This window comes from Stenella coeruleoalba (assembly GCF_951394435.1).
Source record: "Stenella coeruleoalba genome assembly, chromosome: 9".
NCBI classification, from domain to species: Eukaryota; Metazoa; Chordata; class Mammalia; order Artiodactyla; family Delphinidae; genus Stenella; species Stenella coeruleoalba.
Window position 1 is genome coordinate 59522358 of NC_137155.1, and position 20271 is coordinate 59542628.

Sequence of the window (20271 nt, forward strand, 5' to 3'; positions counted from 1 at the left end):
TTAGGCAGTATCGTTTGTATGGAGTTGTTACCAGTCTGGCAATTATAATAGGTCTCTAGAAATGGCTGGGTCAAGAGTATCCTATAGAAGTTTCTGTTGGCCATGGGATTATTTATGACATTTTATAAAATTGCAACAACTAGAATAACCAGAATGGGGAGAAGAGGAAAGAGAAAAATGACCAACTTTGTTTTTCAAGAAGTCCATAAAGGTTTTTCTGATAATGATAAAAACTGATATTTTGTATAGTGTTTTTATAACATGAATTTTTACACAAGAGTCTTTAAAATTTCATCTCTATAATATTTTGAATACCTTTATTAGTGCTAGTATTAAAGAAGAGTAAAAGGAAACTCAAGGGTGACCAACATTTTGGATGTTATGTACCAAACTAATATCGTTTGCAGCTTTAAATCTTACGCTCTTTCTACTTCAGCACGCTCTTTCCTTGATAGCAGTTGTTTTCTGAAGCAGGGGTATATCTCAGAATCTCTAGGGATGGGGCCCAGGTATATGTTTTTTTGTTTTGTTTCTCTGTTGAGCAGAATATATACCCAAGTGATTCTGGTGCCTACTTCTTGATAAAATCATTGTTCTATTCTAGATTTAATTCTTCTTTTCCTGTATCGGTACCTCTAAATCAATGCATAGACCATGTGAATAAATCAAAGAATTAGACTGATAAGGAATACACTGATTCCAGCTGTTAGGTGGGACATCAACAACACTTTTGAAAAAGCAACACAAGTTTAGTTTCCTGTTCACAGTCTTGAGTATCTGTCCACTAATCAGTGCTTGTGGAGAGCGGGAATTCCATACTAGCCAACCATGGTAGTTAAATCTATTTGTGTTCCCTTCTCTGCTTTTCTCATATTAATTTTGGCTAGTTAGTAGTCTACCCTTAAGGTATTCTAGTCCTAAAACATTGACTCCTTATTGCCTGAGATGGTTTCTTCATGAATGTTTTCAATTGATTAGCTAAAGACTTTTAATAGCCTTTTCCCAGCTGTCTTAAAGATGCTTCAGTGTCCTGGATTTAGTGGTATTTCTAGGCCCTATTTAACTCTGTATGTATCTCATTACTAAGCTGAAAATTTCCCTTTGAAAGAAAGTACAGTGTCACAATGGGGTAGGAGAGGGGCATACTCTGGAAAACCTCCAGTCAAAAGTTAATCACGTTTCATAGTAACTTTTCAAAAATAAAAACTACCTTCAAACATACAAAGACAGATTCTATTGGAAATAAGACTTTCAAATTTGAAAATTAAGCATTTGCTACTTGGGGCAGTAACTGTTGAGAACGAACTGTCTTTTAACTCAGAGTTGCTTATCAAAATGCAGTTGAGCAGTGACTATAATATGTTAATGTTAACTTTTAATTTTCTGAGCAGAGATGATTTCATTAGAAACTGTTTACATTGGATATTGGGCTGCACTGAAATTAATGTGTTTGGAATGTTCTTATATATGTATATGTATATATATACACACACACATATATATATGTGTGTGTGTATATATATATATATCTTAACATAGAAAATACAGTTCTGCATATTTTTTATTACTTGGGCTTTAGGACCTTCTGATTAAAATGACTGACATTAATATGTCATTCTAGATTAAACTAAAAAGATTTTTTTTAATTAGTACCTGCAAAGCATATCATTATATTCTTCTTACTTTTATTTTTTTGCCATATGCGGGCCTCTCACTGTTGTGGCCTCTCCCGTTGCGGAGCACAGGCTCCGGATGCGCAGGCTCAGCGGCCATGGCTCATGGGCCCAGCCTCTCCGCGGCATGTGGGATCTTCCCGGACTGGGGCGCCAGCCCGCGTCCCCTGCATGGGCAGGCGGACTCTCAACCACTGCGCCACCAGGGAAGCCCTATATTCTGCTAATTATATGCATATGGATTTGCACATATGCAGATTTATGCACATGGATTTGCATATATGCAGATTGGATTTGTCTTTGTTGTACTGTAAATAAATTTTCTTGTAAACAGAATAACCAAGGCCTTTTAAGATATTAAAATTTTCCCAACTCAAAAGATTTTTAAAACCTATTGTGATAAAGAAATGAGAGTTGGTAGTTATAGGTCAACATAAAAGCAGTGTAAGACACTTACATTTCTGTGAACAATGAATTCAGAAGCTTTTACTTCGTGGATTTCTACCTGTTTTTATTTTGTGTTGAGAATCTGTTACATAGATTTATATGGCAAAAATGTGGCAATACTTTTTATTTTTTAAAAGCTGGTCTATCTAATTTATGTTAATAGAGATTTTTTGGTTCCTTTATACTTAAATCTAGATGCATTGTTACTATATTCCAAAAGGTAGAAAATTTGATACCCTAGTCCATCAATTCTAAGACACACCTTATAAATTTTAACAGCTCTGAAAAATGAGACATGTCTTAAAATTGATTTGTGTCATAGTTTAACGGAAGCATTTTTTTCTTGGTGAAATATAAAACTCATGGTGCATCTTATAATTATTGATGTCTTAGGCTTGATAAAAAGTGATGGTTAATTTTTTGAAGTTGGTTGTGCGACTTAGATTTATGTTATGATGTGGTATATCTTTGTGGTGAAAAAAATCTAAGTGGTGAGAACATACCACAAAAAATTCCATATTATTTGGAATTATACCTGTACTATGATCTTTTAGTGTTTCCTTCGTATCCTTTCCTCTTTTTTTCATTGCTATCATCCTAATGTTAAATAATAAAACTAAAAAATTTGGTAACAAGTTTGATGTCCTTTATTCAAGGGAAAAACAATCCATAGATTGGGGGACTACAGTGCCTAATAAGCACCTCCCCAGGGGATTTTGGACAAGAGTGAGTTTTATGGGGCCTTAGAAGAGGCACTGTGAAAACAAGACATGATTGGCTAGGAGGCTGGGGGTTTCCTTATAAGGCTAGCAGGTTCTATTTTCTAGGGCAAAGTAGGCTAGCTAAAGCTGAGTTGGAGGATTGTGATTGGTGTTGGGTTTCCTTGAGAGTGAGGTATTTTCTGTAGTTTAGGCTGACTTAGGTATAGGTTTGGGATGTGGTCAGAGCCACTGAGATGACTTCCATTTTGTGGGTTCCAATATACCAATTAACTTTAACACTAGTTAGGTGCTTTACATTAAACTGGTTCCGTATCTGTGGAAACCTATCCAGAACAATAAGAGGAAAATGGAGATCAAGAGGAGGAGGAAAGACTTGGGGTTGCAGGTGGGGTCGGGGTTGTGGTTGGGACCTCCAGGGTCAAGAAAAGAAAAATGGGGAGAGGACTCTTGAGGGGAGTGTTAATAGGCATCATTTTCCATTTACCCAGTTCCACTTGCCCAAAAATCTTCTTCTGGTTAAGTCTTTGATGTGATATTTTAGCTTGTGAGCTACCCAATAGTTAGCTAAATTACTTCAACCATATTCCCTAGATTCTGAAAGCATAAGCCTTCTTGCTAAGGCCTTTCCTTTTTCTGTGGAAGTTGCCCTCTTACCCCCTCTAGCCTTATGGGTAAATCATCTGCTGCTACCTTACTTTCTGTAGACCAAATAGAGTCTGTATTTCATCTTAATGTGCTATCTCAAAATGAATAACTAAAGGGGGAACTACTTATAGAATGGATTTTTCTAGAAGGAACTGTTACAGATATGTGCACAATTAAATTTGTTGGTGTTTATAAGAGGTATGGGACTAGCAGATAAGTACTTAATTTTAGGAAACTTTCCTACCTTGCTCTGTGTTTAAGCACTTAGGTAGAGATTAATGCAGCCTTTCCCCTTTAGCTTGTTTGGTTTTATTTCCAAAACCAGTAATTTATCTATTTGTGATATAAATTTATACTGCATGTTCCTGCTTTTGCTTTTTGTTCTCCAAACTTACTAAGAATGTGTACTCTTCAACAGTTTTAATGGCATGTTTTAGTTATTCCTCACTTAAAAAGAGTTACAGGGCTTCCCTGGTGGCGCAGTGGTTGGGGGTCTGCCTGCCGATGCAGGGGAAGCGGTTTCGTGCCCTGGTCCGGGAGGATCCCGCATGCCGTGGAGCGGCTGGGCCCGTGGGCCGTGGCTGCTGGGCCTGCGCGTCTGGAGCCTGTGCTCCGCGGCAGGGGGGGCTACAGCAGTGAGAGGCCCGCGTACAGAAAAAGAAAAAAAAAAGTCACAAAGTATGTCCGGCTAATATACTCTATTTTAGGCAAGATCCTTGTAAAATTAAAATTTAACGTTAATAAAATGTAATTTAAATTAAAATTTCAGTATAAAACATAAATTGAGAGAACCTTTTTTTTTTCTTTCCCCCGAAAGGAATTTTTGCTTTATAAAGGGTTTCACCATAGGAATATTTTAAACAAAGTGATTAAAATACCCTGCAAGTTAGTGTAATTGCTGCCTGGAGTAGACTTGGCATTGTCATGGGAAAGGATTAAGACCTAAATATAGTACAGTTATTAAAATTGGGAAATTTAATGTTAAAAAGAAAAAAAAAGGATTAATGTTGAGCCTAATGCCTGAAATCCTCAAGTTTCCAAAAATCCCTTTCAGAATCTACACAAAAGCTTTGATTTACCTTTGTATTTTCTTGAATTAAGCAGATTGTTTTAAAGTCCTGTGTTAAAGATGATTTCTTTAACTTATGCAATTTTGTTATTTTAGAATTTTAAAAATTACAATAGTATTTTCATGTCTTTTCTGCCATGTTATACTCTATACACTTTTTTGAACTAGCTTGGGCACCAGATTAATATTGATTAGTAGCATAAGGACAATAAATTCCAAATTCCAAATAACTGACTTACTGATAAAGTTTTATAGCAAAGTTATTTGCAAGTTGGAGGATTCCATACTGTTCTTAATTACTAACTGCAGTGCCTCAATGAAATCTAAATGGAAATGAGAGACACTGTCCATAAGTAAAGGTAAACATTATTCACTGACTTGTGAATAGCATTTCAAATATAGGTGCTGAGTTTTATGTATTTCTGACAAAACATGCCAGTCAGCACTCTTCATAAGTTAGCATTCACATAATTCTTTCAGTTTTATTGTCCTAAACTCATTTTCTTTTTTCTCAGAGGATGTGCTGAGTAAAGATGCTGGGGAATGTGCAATATGCCTTGAAGAATTGCAGCAGGGAGATACTATAGCACGACTGCCTTGTCTATGCATATATCATAAAGGGTAAGTTTATTTTTATGTTAACCAAATTGATATTAGACTAAAAGACCTTTCTCAGGTTTCACACTTTTGTAGTTAGGGCTGAAAAGATTTCTTCTTCATTGAAACTCCCTTTCCCCATTTCTTAAAAAACAATAGCCTTACTGTTGGTGGGAATGTAAATTGATACAGCCACTATGGAGAACAGTATGGAGGTTCCTTAAAAAACTAAAAATAGAACTACCATACGACCCAGCAAACCCACTACTGGGCATATATACCCTGAGAAAACCATAATTCAATAAGAGTCATGTACCACAATGTTCATTGCAGCACTATTTACACTACCAGGACGTGGAAGCAACCTAAGTGTCCATTGACAGATGAATGGATAAGGAAGATGTGGCACATATATACAATGGAATATTACCCAGCCATAAAAAGAAACGAAATTGAGTTATTTGTAGAGAGGTGGATGGACCTAGAGACTGTCATACAGAGTGAAGTAAGTCAGAAAGAGAAAAACAAATACCGTATGCTAACACAAATATGTGGAATCTAAAATAATTTAAAAAAAGGTTGTGAAGAACCTAGGGGAAGGACAGGAATAAAGACGCAGGTGTAGAGAATGGACTTGAGGACACAGGGAGGGGGAAGGGTAAGCTGGGACGAAGTGAGAGGGTGGCATAGACATATATACACTACCAAATGTAAACTAGATAGCTAGTGGGAAGCAGCCGCATAGCACAGGGAGATCAGCTTGGTGCTTTGTGTCCACCTAGAGGGGCGGGATAGGGAGAGTGGGAGGGAGACACGAGGGAGGAGATATGGGGGAGATATATATATATATATATATATATATATACACACACACACACACACACACACACACATACACACATATATGTATGGCTGGTTCACTTTGTCATACAGCAGAAGCTGACACACCATTGTGAATCAATTATACTCCAATAAAGATGTTAAAAAAAAATGACCTTTTTCCTGCGAGTACTAAAACTTAAGCCCATATCTGTTTGCATCCCAAAGGTACCATTTGTTAAGCATTTACTGTGATCAAGGTGTTGTCCATAGCTTCTTGAATAGGTTATCGTATATAAGCCTTGTAACAATCTCATTGTACAGCTGAGGAAATAAGCTGGGAGACCATAGGCAATCTCTCCAAGGTCGCATAGCTGGTAATAAATGGAAGAACTGAGATTCTAGCCATGTCTGTTTGACTCCAGAGCCCATCTGGTTTCTCATAAAGTGTTCTTGGTTTCAGGAAAAATTTGATTTAAGACGATTTAAGGTAACCTACAAAAAGAATAGAAAACTATAACTTTAAAAGCAATAAAAGAAATAATGTGGAATTTTATTTAAAAGCAGGGCATGGGGGTTGGGGAAAACATAGAGAAAATAGTAAATAGTACCAAAACAAAGAGGCAAAAATAAATCCAGTATCAGTAATTATAATAAATCCAAATAGATCAAAGTAACCAGTTGAAAACAAATCAAAATATTGGGATATGCTGTTGATGAGCAACACACTTAAACGTAAGGGATATAGAAAAATATGGATGTAAAGGGATAGTAAACTATATCCAGGAAAATATTAACTAAAGTAAAACTGACAAAGCTAAATTAATATTGGACAAAAGTAACTTTACTGCAGAACATATTATTAATATTTTATGATAAAGTATATAAAATTCAATTCTTTGTGTACCAAAGAACACAGTCTCAAAATATTCGTAGGACTGTCAGAAAAAATTGACAAATCCATCATGATAATGGGAAATTTCAACACACTTCTCACTGAGTCAAGCAGACATACACAAAATTAGTTAAGACCTAGAAAAATTGAGCAATACAGTTAACAGATTTGATCTAATGGATATGTATGTGTATGTCTGCACCCGGCAATTAGTACATTTTCTTTTCAAGTATGTATGAAGTATTGTAGAAATTGATCATGTACTAGACCATAAGACAAGTCTTAACAAACCACAAAACGATGGTACCATACAGAAAGCTGTTCTCTGAACTCAGTTTGATTGATGTCAGTGACAAAAGATAAATATTCTGGGATCAAAGAAGAAGTCATAAGGGAACTTAGAAAATACTCTGAACTGAATAATAGTGAAAACCAAGGCTTGTGTTAAAAGAAAGACTGAAAGGGACTCCCCTGGTGGTACAGTGGTTAAGAATCCTCCTGCCAATGCAGGGGACATGGGTTTGATCCCTGGTCCGGGAGGGTCTCACATGCCACGGAGCAGCTAAAGCCCATGCGCCACAACTACTGAGGCTACGCACCTAGAGCCCATGCTCCGCAACAAGAGAAGCCACCACAGTAAGCCCACGCACTGCAACGAACAGTAGCCCACGCTTGCTGCAACTGGAGAAAGCCCGTGCGCAGCAACAAAGACCCTTTGCAGCCAAAAATAAATAAATTAATTAATTTAAAATATTTTTAAGAAGACTGAAAATCAATAATCAGAGTTCTTACTGAAATTAGAAAATTGGTAACAATAAACACAAAGCAAACAAAGATCAGAGAAGAAAGATTGAATGAAAAAATTACACACTAGAGTGGAGACTGACAAAGTCAAAAGTTGTTTCTTTGAAAAGAATAATAAAATAGATTAGCCTCTGGCAAGATTGTCTCTAGAAGGAAAAAATAAACAGTATAGGAATGAAAAGGAACACATAACTCTAGATATGGCAGAAATTTAAAACGATTGGAAAATTCTGTGAAAAATTTTATACTTTTCAAGTAAAAAATTTAAACAAAACAGGCAGTTTCCTTAAAAATATAATATTGTCCAAAATGACACAAAAATAGGAAACCTGAATAGACTAATAACTATAAGTAGTTATTAAGACTAACCCTGAAAAACCACAAATAGTTTTTAAAAAACCAAACCAAAAACCTAAAAACAGGCCCATGATGACAGTTGGACAGCAAATTTATCAGATATCCAAAGAACACCATGTTAACAGTTGTAAATTCCCCCCAAAAGTAGAAGATGATAGAAGGTTCTCCCACTTATTTTATGAGAATAGTATAAACTTGATAACCCAAATCAGACAAGGACAGGATAAGAAAGAAAATTAAAAGGAACTCTCATTTATGAATATAAATGCAAAATCCAAAAACATACTAGCAAACCAAATTCATCAATATAGATCGAAAGTAATGCCTTTCAACCCAATTGGATTTATGTTACGAATGCAAAGAAATGTATGATTAGAAAATTTATGTATATAAGTTACCACATTAACAGAGGAAGAGGACCAGATTAATAAATTCTATATTATTAATAATTTAAAATCAAAAGCAAAGAATATTAGATAATATATTAAAATTAATAAGAATTTAGCTGGGTTGCCAGATATGAGCTCAACATATGAAAAACAGCTGCATTCATATCCCAGTACAAAAAATATATATAACTTTTTTTTAGATTAAAAACATTAACAGCAACAGAAACTACAACAGGAATAAAGTATGTTGAGAATAAATCTTAAGATATTCAAGACTTTAAAACTTTATTGAAAGATATTATAGAAGGTTTAAAATAAATACAGGTACCTTTTTGTGGCTAGGAAAACTCAATGTCATAGAGATGTCACTTCACCCCAAATCTATGTAGTTAATGCTATTCCAGTCAAATCTCAACTAATTTTTTCATGTAACTTGACAAGTTGATTCTTAAATATATACAGATAAAAGAACAAAGGGCCAAGAATAGTCGAGACACTCATAAAGAAGAAAGCAATCCTAGGGACAGGGAGCTTGTCCTGTACAAATTCACTATAGGACTATTAATTAAGACGGTGTGGAAAGGATATAGGTGGGTAAGTGGGAAAGAATAGAGTCCATAAACACTCATGCATATATGGAGAGACAGCATAACATGGAGGTTTAAGAGCATGGACTGTTGGGAGTCAGGATTCCTAAGGTTTCAATTCCAGCCCCTCTGTTAATTCACTGTGTCATCTTGGTCAAGTTACTTAATTTTTCTCTGCCTTAATCTGTAAAATGAGGCAATAGTACCAACTTCATAGAGTTGTTCTGAGGTTTTTTTAATTATCATCATTTATTTATTTATTTTTGGCTGCATCGGGCCTTAGTTGCGGCATGTGGGATCTTTCGTTGCGGGGCACGGGTTCTTCGTTGTGGTGTGCAGTCTTCTCTCTGGTTGTGGTGTGCAGGTTTTCTCTCTCTGGTTGTAGCATGTGGACTCCAGAGCACGTAGGCTCTGTAGTTTGCCGCACGCAGGCTCTGTAGTGAGGCATGTGGGCTCAGTAGTTGCGGTGCGCGGGCTTAGTTGCCCTGCAGCATGTGGGATCTTAATTCCCTGACCAGGGATCGAACCTGTGTCCCCTGCATTGAAAGGCAGATTCTTTTTTTTTTTTTTTTTTGTGGTACGCAGGCCTCTCCCTGTTGTGGCCTCTCCCATTGAGGAGCACAGGCTCCAGACGCGCAGGCTCAGCAGCCATGGCTCACGGGCCCAGCCGCTCCGCAGCATGTGGGATCTTCCCAGACCGGGGCACAAACCCGTGTCCCCTGCATCGGCAGGCAGGCTCTCAACCACTGCACCACCAGGGAAGCCCGAAAGGCAGATTCTTTACCACTGGACCACCAGGGAAGTCCCTCTTCTGAGGTTTTAAATGAGTTATTTTTAGAAAGTTCTGGCACATAATAGGTGCTATGTAAGGTTTGTTTGACATGAATAAATGGAAAAATTAGTTTCCCAATTAGTTCATAAGAATGAACTATTCAGTGAATGGCACTGGGATCGATTGATATGTTATTGCTATGAAAAAGTACTGTTATTGATATGAAAAAATAATTGAATCCTATTTTACATTTGAAATAAGAATTCCAAATTAACTGCCCGTGGAAACTAAAATCTAAAGTGTCGGAAAGAATATAGAGAGACGTTCTTAACCTCATGGTAAGGAATTATTTGGGGGGCTAAGATAACCTCCCCATAAAAAGTTAGAAGACAAGTTGATGAATTTGACTACGTTAAAATTTAAAACTTTTTTTGCGTCATGATACTGTGAAAAAGTTAAAAACTAGACCTCAGAGTGTTTTCATAACAACAAAGTTTTGCTGTCTGAAACAGTACTCTCCTTCAGCAACTTTCTGTAATGCAGTTAGCTCATTGTAGTTGGTAAATGGTATAGAAGGGCGACAGTATAATCACATCATACTGGTTCATATATAATATTTTTCAGCACATTAATGCTTTGCTCCATCAAATAAGAGCAAATATGGAAGCAAGCCATGGAAGAATACAGGTAACTTTAAGGATGCCCATTCACCAAGTAGTCTCACACCCAATTCAGTTAGGCTCTGGGATTTATTTTGGAAGTGCCTGTTTACTTCATAGTTCTCAAATGTTGTGCTTTGGCTTTTGTCTCCGTAACTCAAACAGTATCAGTCCTTCCTTAATCCTCTTTATATCAAGCTAACCTCACCCTTTTAAAAGAAATCCTATATTTACAGAGGTATTTTATTTGTTTGGAAGGAACACAGCTTTGTTCCGATTACAGGGTTGTATTATTTGAGTGGTCTGCCTTTAACCTGTTTTTTTCCTCTCATAAACCCTGTTATTTTTAGTGAATAGTTTTGTAGAAAGCAAGGTTCATCAAAAATGTGTATATTATGTTACAGCTGAAATATCTGGATAATAACTTCTTACAAGTCTGTAAGGAAAAGACAAATCAAAATAGGCAAAAGTTGTTGACAGCCAGTTCACAAAAAGCCGCAAGTGTCCAGTAAGCATACAAATGAGTCTGCTGTACATATCCTACAACTCAGTAATTCCACTCCTAGGTATGCTCTGGAGGGATTTTTGATCTTGTGCTCCAGGACAGTGCTGCTACTACTACTTAGTGTGCAGGTACAGGGTGAGATCAAGGAGCTTCTACCAGAAAATAAATCAATACAGTGCTGTCTTCATTAAGAAAGCTGTGCAGTGCTTAAAAAAAAAAAAGTCAATCAGAACAGTGTGTTTAGAGGACTGGTAACAAATAGCTCAAGGATTAGCACTGTGTGTACCACCCCTTGAGTAGTACTGGCTAAGAGATGTATAAGAATGTTCATAGCATCACTGAAAGTGTCCATTGGTAAAAGAATGGATACATAAATTGCAGTGTGCTTATACGATGGAACATTATACACAGTGAAAATGTAAAAACTAGAGCCTTATTTATTAACAGTTGCGAACCTCAAATTGACTGAAAAAAAGCCACTAGAAAAAAGCATACCTTATAGTAGTATTCAAATAAAATTTAAAACATGGAAACAGTACTATACGTTGTTTTGGAATACTCATATATATAGTTTTAGAGTAAGAAAATGCCGAAGGAAGTAAAGCACCAAAATCAGGAGAGTGATTTTCTGCTGGATTTTGGAGAGAGGAATATAATATTTTAAATAACGTGGGTTGATAGCAATTTATGTAAGAAGGACCTGGGATTTTAAATGGTTTCTTTGTCTAGATGAGCTGAAATCATATGATTGTAAAATAAGAAGTACCCATTTTAGATCACAGAGGTGTACTATTCAGATGTATTGGGAATTGTTAACACATCTGGAGTATTTTGTTCATTTCTCAGTACTTTGTTGTAAGAGGTATTCTGGTAGACCAGAGGACGTCTAGAGCCAGGTGAGTCGAATAGAGAGCAGGCCGAATGAAAAAAGTGTCATAAGCCAAATTGGGCATGTTTATTTAGACAGCAAAAGGACAACAGAAATTGTTTTAGATATTGAAAGAATGTCATATGGTTGAGATCTTTTACCTTCTTTCCTTTTAAATTTATCCGTCATTTTTACCTATCAAACCAACTGTCAGGATATGAGGTTGGATAAATATTAATTTTACCCTTCAACGTATTAGCCAAGCCTTCTAGCTTTGTGGCATATGCAAATTTGCAATGTGTCAACAGTGAGAATGTTGAACAGTTTAAAATCCGCTTGGGTAACTTCCTAGCTGTTGAGCAAGTTACTTAACCTTCTTAAGGCCTTGAGTTTATCATTAGAAGTTTCTTCAGGGATGGAAATGTTACATATCTGTGCTGTCTAATAGAGTAGCCGCTAGCCATGTGGCTGCTGAGCACTTGAAATGTGGCTAGTGTGACTGAGGCAGTGCATTTTTCTTTTATTTAATTTTAATTAATTTAAATTTAAATAGCCACATGTGGCTTGTGGCTTACTGCACTGGACAGTGCAGATCTACAATGATAATTATATATGCACCCTAATATTTAACTTCCTATAAAATCATGCAATAGTTTATAAATACAAATGGATGATGGTATATTTATTTGTATATATATATGTATTGCAGGAAGGAAGGGATAGAATTAAATTAAATTTTCAATACTCACATCACATAAATATGGTCTTTTAAAATGTAATGCAGTATTGTCAAGAATTAAAGCTTAAAAGCTTGATCTATGTATGGCATAAACTGGTTAACATTTGCATAAATGAACAACTAGTTTGAAGAGAGAAATATCTGTCCAGATTTGTCCTTTAATTTTGAATATTGGTAAAGTGGTAGTTCTTTAGGTTCTCTTTTGGGAATGGTTGTTCTGTTTAAACTTTAAAGTACTTCATAGTATAATTTTGCAAAGATTCATTTCCCAACTGCTTAGAATAATCAGAATGTAATAAACATATTCTTATCTTTTATTTCTATATGCCAAATATGTCATTAAAAATATTGAATTTTTTTTCCATAGAGATATATTAATGTCAAGAAGTAAGCATTTTTATTAAGACTGTTATGATATAAATAATTAAACATAAGTGTTTCAGTTTTTCTGGTTTTTTTTCTTTTCTAGCTGCATAGATGAATGGTTTGAAGTAAATAGATCTTGCCCTGAGCACCCTTCAGATTAAGCATCAGCTTCCTGTTTTATAGGTAATTCTCCCATTTTCTGTTTTAATTGCTTTTTAAACTGTTACCTGAGTTATACATTCTCAACCACCGTTTTTATTCACTCATTTATTAATTAAGGTGTGTGTGTGTGTATATGTGTTCCAGACATTGTATTAGGCTACTGTGTAGAAAACTCACATTAAAAGATACATAAAAACAACTTTCTTCATTTCCTGAAGAGAGTCATATATTAAGTAAACTCTACATTTTTGGTACTTTAAAACACTTTAGCTTATTTAATTTTAGTTTAATACTTTAAAAAACCCCATGAAGTAAATATCATGACCCCATTTTACCAATGAGAAACCTGAGGGTCAGAGTAATTAAGTTCTATGACATTAAGAAGCGCGTTGCACCAACAGTCCAAGGACATGTAGTTAGCAATAGAATCAAATTCCATACTCTTAACCATAACTTCCCAGGTATGTTTTTAGGTAATGCAATATAATATAATTCTAATCGTAATAATTAGTTAGCATTTATATTGCATTATTATGTGCCAGGGATTGGTCTAAGCATTTTACATCTATTTATAACTCATCTAATTGGTATAACAACCCTTTGAGCTCGGTACTCTTAACTACTCCCATTATGCAGATGATGAGGAGATTAAGTTTTAGAGAGGGTAAGAAACTTGACTTGTCAAGGTCACATAGCTAGTTCCTTAGTAGAGCTGGGAATTGAATCAAAAGATTGTGTTCTTTGCTATTTTGCTATTATTAGGTAGGAACAGTTTCTTGAGAAAGTTGCATTTGTATTCATTCGTTCAATTTAATCTTTCACTTTTGTATCCTACCTATACAGTAGACAAAAAAAAAATTGAATTGAATTTTAAACCAGATACAGAATTTGTTTTCCACTATTGATGTAGCTTATTCATGATTCTGCATTTTTTGAAAATGTTTAGCAGATTGAAATGAAAACCTCACTTGAGTATTGCTATTTTTCATATTCCATCATTTAGCTTTGAAAAAATAGTTAACTTAATTGCCATCTTCATGTATATGAAAAGCTTTTTATCTTTATCATTTGAAAAATGATATAAAACATTGTGTTTTATATGAAGGCAGAATATTTTAGCCAATCTTGGAATTGTTTTGGAAGGAGTTAGAACCTCTGTGTTCAGAGACTCAAGATAGTCACAGACAACAATCTTTTCTCAATGTCTAAGACCGGAGGCAGGAAACTAGAGCAGATAATACCTGAGATCTAGTCCTGTGCTGTTCCCCCATTTCCTTTTATTTCAATAACTCCTGGTCTTACATTTGAGGTGTTGAGATAATAAACACATTCAAGGAATTCTGTTCCCTCTTAATGAGGGTCATTTAATAGCAGCAGATTAGAATATTGACAAAATATATTTGAGATAACTTAATAGCAGCTATAGCAACTGAAATAAGAGCTGCAACATTGAGAGAGACCTCTGTCTTAATAACATTAGGGTTATGCCTGTGAAATGTGAAGGCCTGGGTAAACTGTATCAGCTTTTGAACCTTTTACTGTGAGATGATTCAGATCATACCTTGACACATTTGAGGTATGAATTGGGATTAGGTTGCTGTATAAGAGAAGTGTGGTGATGGAGTGGTATTTTGAGGATACATGCATGTATGTATGTTTTTATTTTACTGTGTAAAGTGTTTTTTGAAGAGGAGGATGCTTTGGAATGTCTTCAGGGTCACCTTACATCTGGGCCAATAAAGTAAAGCTATAGCTAAAATTTTAGAAGCTTTTTAAGTACTAAAAACCGATGCTATGGGCTTCCCTGGTGGCGCAGTGGTTGAGAGTCTGCCTGCCGATGCAGGGGACACGGGTTAGTGCCCCGGTCCGGGAAGGTCCCACATGCCGCGGAGCGGCTAGGCCCATGAGCCATGGTCGCTGAGACTGCGCGTCCAGAGCCTGTGCTCCGCAACGGGAGAGGCCACAACAGTGAGAGGCCCGCGTACCACAATGCTAATAAAATGAAATTTTTATCTTAGTATTCCACATATCAAAATAATATGTCTAAATCTTTCACCCATAGATAAAATCTTTTTAGTCAGTAAACTTTTTTGTGTGAAAATGGAATTTTATGATATAAAATATTTTATTACATGGTCTAATCAGCTAAATTTTTCTTTTAGTGTCACAATGAGGTTATGGGATATGTGGAACATGCACCTCATCTCATGGTCAATATGCATGTCTGTTGGTTTTAAACAGTATTTCAGTTTCCTTACCCTATATATCAATGTTATCTTCTTATTCATTTTTTTTTTCATTGTGGAACCTGAGTTTGGTGGCAGCTGCCCTCAGAAATGTGAACCAGTGGAATCTTTCTCTATGGGTCTTGAAGAGTCATTTCTGAGAATGTGAAGACATGGAATATTTCACCTCGTTCACATTTTTGCTTTTGTTCTGACTACCCTTATTTGTCAAATGATAAATTCTTCCTATCCCTTTTTGCTGTCCTAGATTAAAAGTGTATGGGTTTGGGTGGGAGGGAGGCTCAAGAGGGAGGGGATATGGGGATATATGTATACATATAGCTGATTCACTTTGCTGTACAGCAGAAGCTAACACAACATTGTAAAGCAATTATACTCCAATAAAAATGTAAAAAGAAAATGTGTAGGTTTGAAGAGGATTCAGTGTTGTTAAAACTTTTTTTTTTTAAGGCAGCATGTAAGTAGCACTTCTGATACTCTTCAGCATACTAATTTAATAGTCAGCCCAAAACAGAGATACATGAATATCTAAGGTCTTGATTAGTTAGGAAATTGTTCACTATTTGTAATTCGAGGTTTTTCGTTACTTGGAGAGGGCTCAGTTAATTGTGTGTGTTTGTTTTCTGTAGTCTGGTGTAGTCTTTATTGTGGAGGGGGAACGACTGTTACTTAGTGGCTATTTTTTGTAACTATTTTAAGATTTAATTGGTCCTTCTGTGTCCTTGGTTTGTTCTTTTGCAGAAAACAAATTTTATCAGTTTTTAAAATACTAAGTAAGTGTATGAAAATTTACAGTCTAAAGCAGTGTTCATGGGGAAATGGATGTTGTATTTTGATTTGTATTACTATCATGGACCATTGCTTAAACTAAATGTATCCACTTTTACACAGGTTTCCTTGTCTTTTCAAGATGCTTGAAAAACTGAGAGGATACGAAGATTTATCTCTGGAAAAGCAAAAACAAAAATGCAGGCACACTCAGCCAGAAATCTACGTTCTGTGAGACTCAGTAATGCAGAGATGGACAATCATACAGGAAAAAAAAATCCTGCTGAGGAGAGGACAATTGTCACAGAACTCAGTGTACCAAACATGAATAAAGGACACACAGGGATTTTGAAAATGCTGCACATCCCTTAATAGTCATCTACATAGGTAATACTGATGAACATTTTATATTCAGACACCAAAGTTAACTGATTTAAAAGTTGATTTACTTTTTATTAAGTTCTCTAGAGCTGCACAACTAGTTGTTTTTAATTTGTTTTGGTTTTTAGTTTGGGGTCCCTTTATTTTCCCCAATATGATGTTCCTGCATTCATCTATTCTTAAATTGAAGACCACGTAATTTACTTCTTAAAAATTAAAGTCTTGAATGTGAAACCAAGAAATGTAATCAAGCAGTAAAACATTCTCTGAATGTAGACTGTGATCTCAAGTTCTTTGATTTTTTTTTTCCCCCAAGAGTGGAAAATAGACTTCTACATAGGAAAGCTAAAGTATGTTAATACTTTAAATTAAAGGTTTAAAATTATCAGAATGCATTCCAAAGAGTAAAAAAATCAAGTTACATAATTACATTTTAATTAATTAAATTTGGATTATCTACAGAATTGCAGTTTATTAAATATGTTGTTTCCTTTTTAAATAAAACTGCTCAACAGTTAATCAGCAATGAATCATTTTGCAGCTATGCAACTTAAAAAAAATACTAATTACCAATTTTAAGTGCTTCCAGCTACAGTAACTTTGTTTTAACGGGTATTTTTGTTCTTTTCATGTAATTATTTTATTGTGCTTTGCATCTCCATGCAATTTTCCTACATTTGGGTAAAATATTTAGCAGGTTGTAAACTTAATAACTTATGAAAAGGGTAAAATAAAATTTTCTTGAGTGGAACGTGGAATAATTTGAGGGACATTTTTATATACTTTTAAAAATCAGAATTTAATTGGGATGCCAGATTTATAGCAATTTGCATCTTTAATTTTCCAGGTAATCTGGGGTTTAGCATTTGATAAATGATTTTTTAAAGCAAACATGAAGATTTTGTTAATTTATAATTTATTAATGTGTTATTACTGTAATTGAAAATGTTACAGAGACTTTTAAATTCAGTCTTGTTTAGAAAGAAATGTATTAAGCAAAATTATGTGAATAAATATTCCCACAAAATACATCTGAATGGTTAAAAAATACTGGAGGAGAGCTATCAGGGCTGCAACAGTGAATGTCTTTTTTTTTTTATATCAAAAATACCAATAAATAGATTTCATGTTTTCAACATAGGGAAAATATTATCAGTGAACAATTTAAGCAGTGCACTTTACTCAGTATAATTGAGAGTTACACAGTACTGTTTCCTTATTTTAAGCTTTCTTGACTCTAATGTATTTGTTTGCTTTTCTGTTTATTGCTGCTAGTCTTCTCAATTTTTTTTCTACTCTATTGCTTCTGTTTCATATATTTTAAAAGGGCACGTACAGGAGCAACTGCTGCTACCCAGAAAAATATGTATATTATAAACAATTAAGAGTTTTTCATTGCTTTCAGTGTGATTCTAAACCAGGTAATGTTTTCCCTAAAGTTTTACTGTGAAATGTCTTTTGTTATGCTGCAGTTGATAGAAGAGTCCAAAACCTCCATTGTGACAGCTGACAGCACAGTTTCATAGGTGCTTCTTTTAACCAGTTATGGAAAATATTCTTCCCTCAAAGAAAATATTCTTTCCTTAAATTTTTTCTGTTATCACGAAATCTTAATATGAATACACTTTAGTTCACATTTTCAATTTTGTAAGCTTTCTCTCCCTCTTTCTCTCTCTCACACACACAAGAAAAACCTCTTAGAATGTGAATAGTTTTTTTTCTACTGGTATATTGTTATGGTAAGAATTATTTTGTTGTCTTCCATTCTTAAAGGAAAAGATTTACTATAGCTGTGGTAGTTAACTATTGATATTCTCTTGGAAGTTGATTTTCTGGTATAATTTACTCATTGACTTTTAAAGTTTATTGGCCTAAATTCCCTTTTCCTTCTTTATCCTGTACCATACTCTCACAATCGTATTCACTTAGCATTTGTTTGTCGTAAGGTTCTGTGCTGCAGCTCCTACAGTAGAAGCTCCTGTGGTTTAAGAGAAAGTTCAGTGTTTGTCAGTGTCAAGTGCTACTTGATTATTTGTCTAGAACAGTATCTACTTAAATCTGTTTATAGTGATCCCTTTTTTGTTAAAATTTACAAAAGGTAGCCTTTTTTTTTTTTACTTTAAATTCAGTCTCCATCAGTGACTTCCTAAAAAGAAGAATTTAGAAATTGAAATTTTTTTAAAGCCCAGATGCTCCAGTTTTTATTTAAAGTCAAAATTGCTAATCTGGAAAATATTATAAGTAATATTGTACATAATGTCACTTATAATATTTGTAAATTTATATACAGACACTGCATAGTGTAAGTAGGACATAAAATCACGTTACATGTTTAAACGTGTAGCTGAAACTACTGACAACTGAATATTATGGAGATAAAATAAAGAATGAAACCCTAGTTATCAAATTGGTTATAGTTTTCTAGAATCTTTGTAAATACTTGTTTTCAAATAAGATCACAGTTGGGTATATAGAAAGCAATGTGTTCTGAAATTTCACTTCAGTGCCGCTCTTTTCTTCATAATGGGTTTATTGCCAATTTTGACTCATCTTACGGTGATCTGGCTTTTTCCCCCCTAAATGTGTAAGAGAGTGTAAGAATGTATATGAGTACAATTATTGTCTTCTTTTGGCTCTTTCCCAGAGAAATAAACTAAGAATAGTCTTAATCTGTGTTTTTCAGATCTGGTTATAAATCAGATACAGATTGTGTATAGCAATCTATATATAGCAATTGTGTATAGCAGTGTCTGATTGAAATATAAATAATGGTTTCCGTAACTCATTATTTTGTGGTAGCCAAAACAACTAAAAAAAGTCATGTTGTTAACTGTTGGGTACTGGGTAGGTTTTAGTTTCTTAGTGCAAGTCTTCTATTTTTTTTAAATGTTATACAGTTATTTCAGTTTTCACCTACTAAACAGTCTACTAGAATGTAGCTCCAGAATGCCTGAGGAGCATACTTGGAATATGTATTTCAAAAAGATTCCAGTTTAAATGAGTTAATGAAAATACCAGATTTTCTTTCAGAGCTTAGTTCGCTTGCTAAATTTGGGTTTAGTGAAGTTTAAGAGCAATTGTTTAACATATTATAGCAAGTCACAGGGATATTCCTTTAAATGAAAAAAGACTGTAAATTTAATGTAAATATTACCTAATTTTATTTACTAAAAGAGAGTTAAAGAAGGGAAATTTTCTAACAATAAGCTACATTTGAACAAAGCATGAAACTCTTTTTTAAAATTAAAGAATAATTGAACTTACCATCTGATTGACATCCACATTATATGTTGATATTAATATCCAGTCCTTATGTTTTCAAAAAGAAAGTTTCCATATAAATCAGATTATTAGGAATTTTATAAAACTACATAGAGGTAAATATTGCTTTAAATATGAGAACAGTTTGTTAGTTGCAGGAAGTTTTCTAATTCATTTGGGCCATTTTCTTGCATTTTGATTTATCCTGAGGTAAACTCGGAACATATTGACAGTGAGTGGTTAAATGTGAAGTGTCCCTTGTTCTTTCTTAGATATTTTCTAAGGTAAAAAATATTCTAGCATGCCAATATTTTGTCTTTGGCCCATTCCCCTTTGTTTCTGAAGTATGTAGCTTCTGATCTTTTTCTTTGCTACAACATACTGTGAGGAACATTATGGTAGTTACATTATCTGTGTTATTGTCCACTTTCCTTCTCTACCCAGATCTTTTCATTCTGAAACTAAATTGTTACTTGTTTTCTTTACAGGAAATTGCTACTTGGTATGCTCCTAGTAGTGATCCTTATTCAGGAACAGCTG

General features: G+C 34.7%; 1 protein-coding gene across 2 annotated transcripts in view; it reads left to right on the forward strand.

Moving 5' to 3' along the window:
- The window catches only part of ZNRF2 (zinc and ring finger 2), a 98145-nt gene extending 81797 nt beyond the window's left edge, over positions 1 to 16348 (forward strand). Inside the window, exons 3-5 of one of the 2 annotated variants that reach the window (XM_079932013.1) lie at positions 5072 to 5177; positions 13017 to 13096; positions 16213 to 16348. In XM_079932013.1, the coding sequence (XP_079788139.1) occupies positions 5072 to 5177; positions 13017 to 13074 (164 nt within the window). In that variant the 3' untranslated portion in view covers positions 13075 to 13096; positions 16213 to 16348. Of the gene's footprint in view, positions 1 to 5071; positions 5178 to 11786; positions 11837 to 13016; positions 13097 to 16212 lie in introns of those variants that run through there. The other variant, XM_079932014.1, reaches the window with a different exon arrangement.
- Positions 16349 to 20271: the final 3923 nt, after the last annotated feature.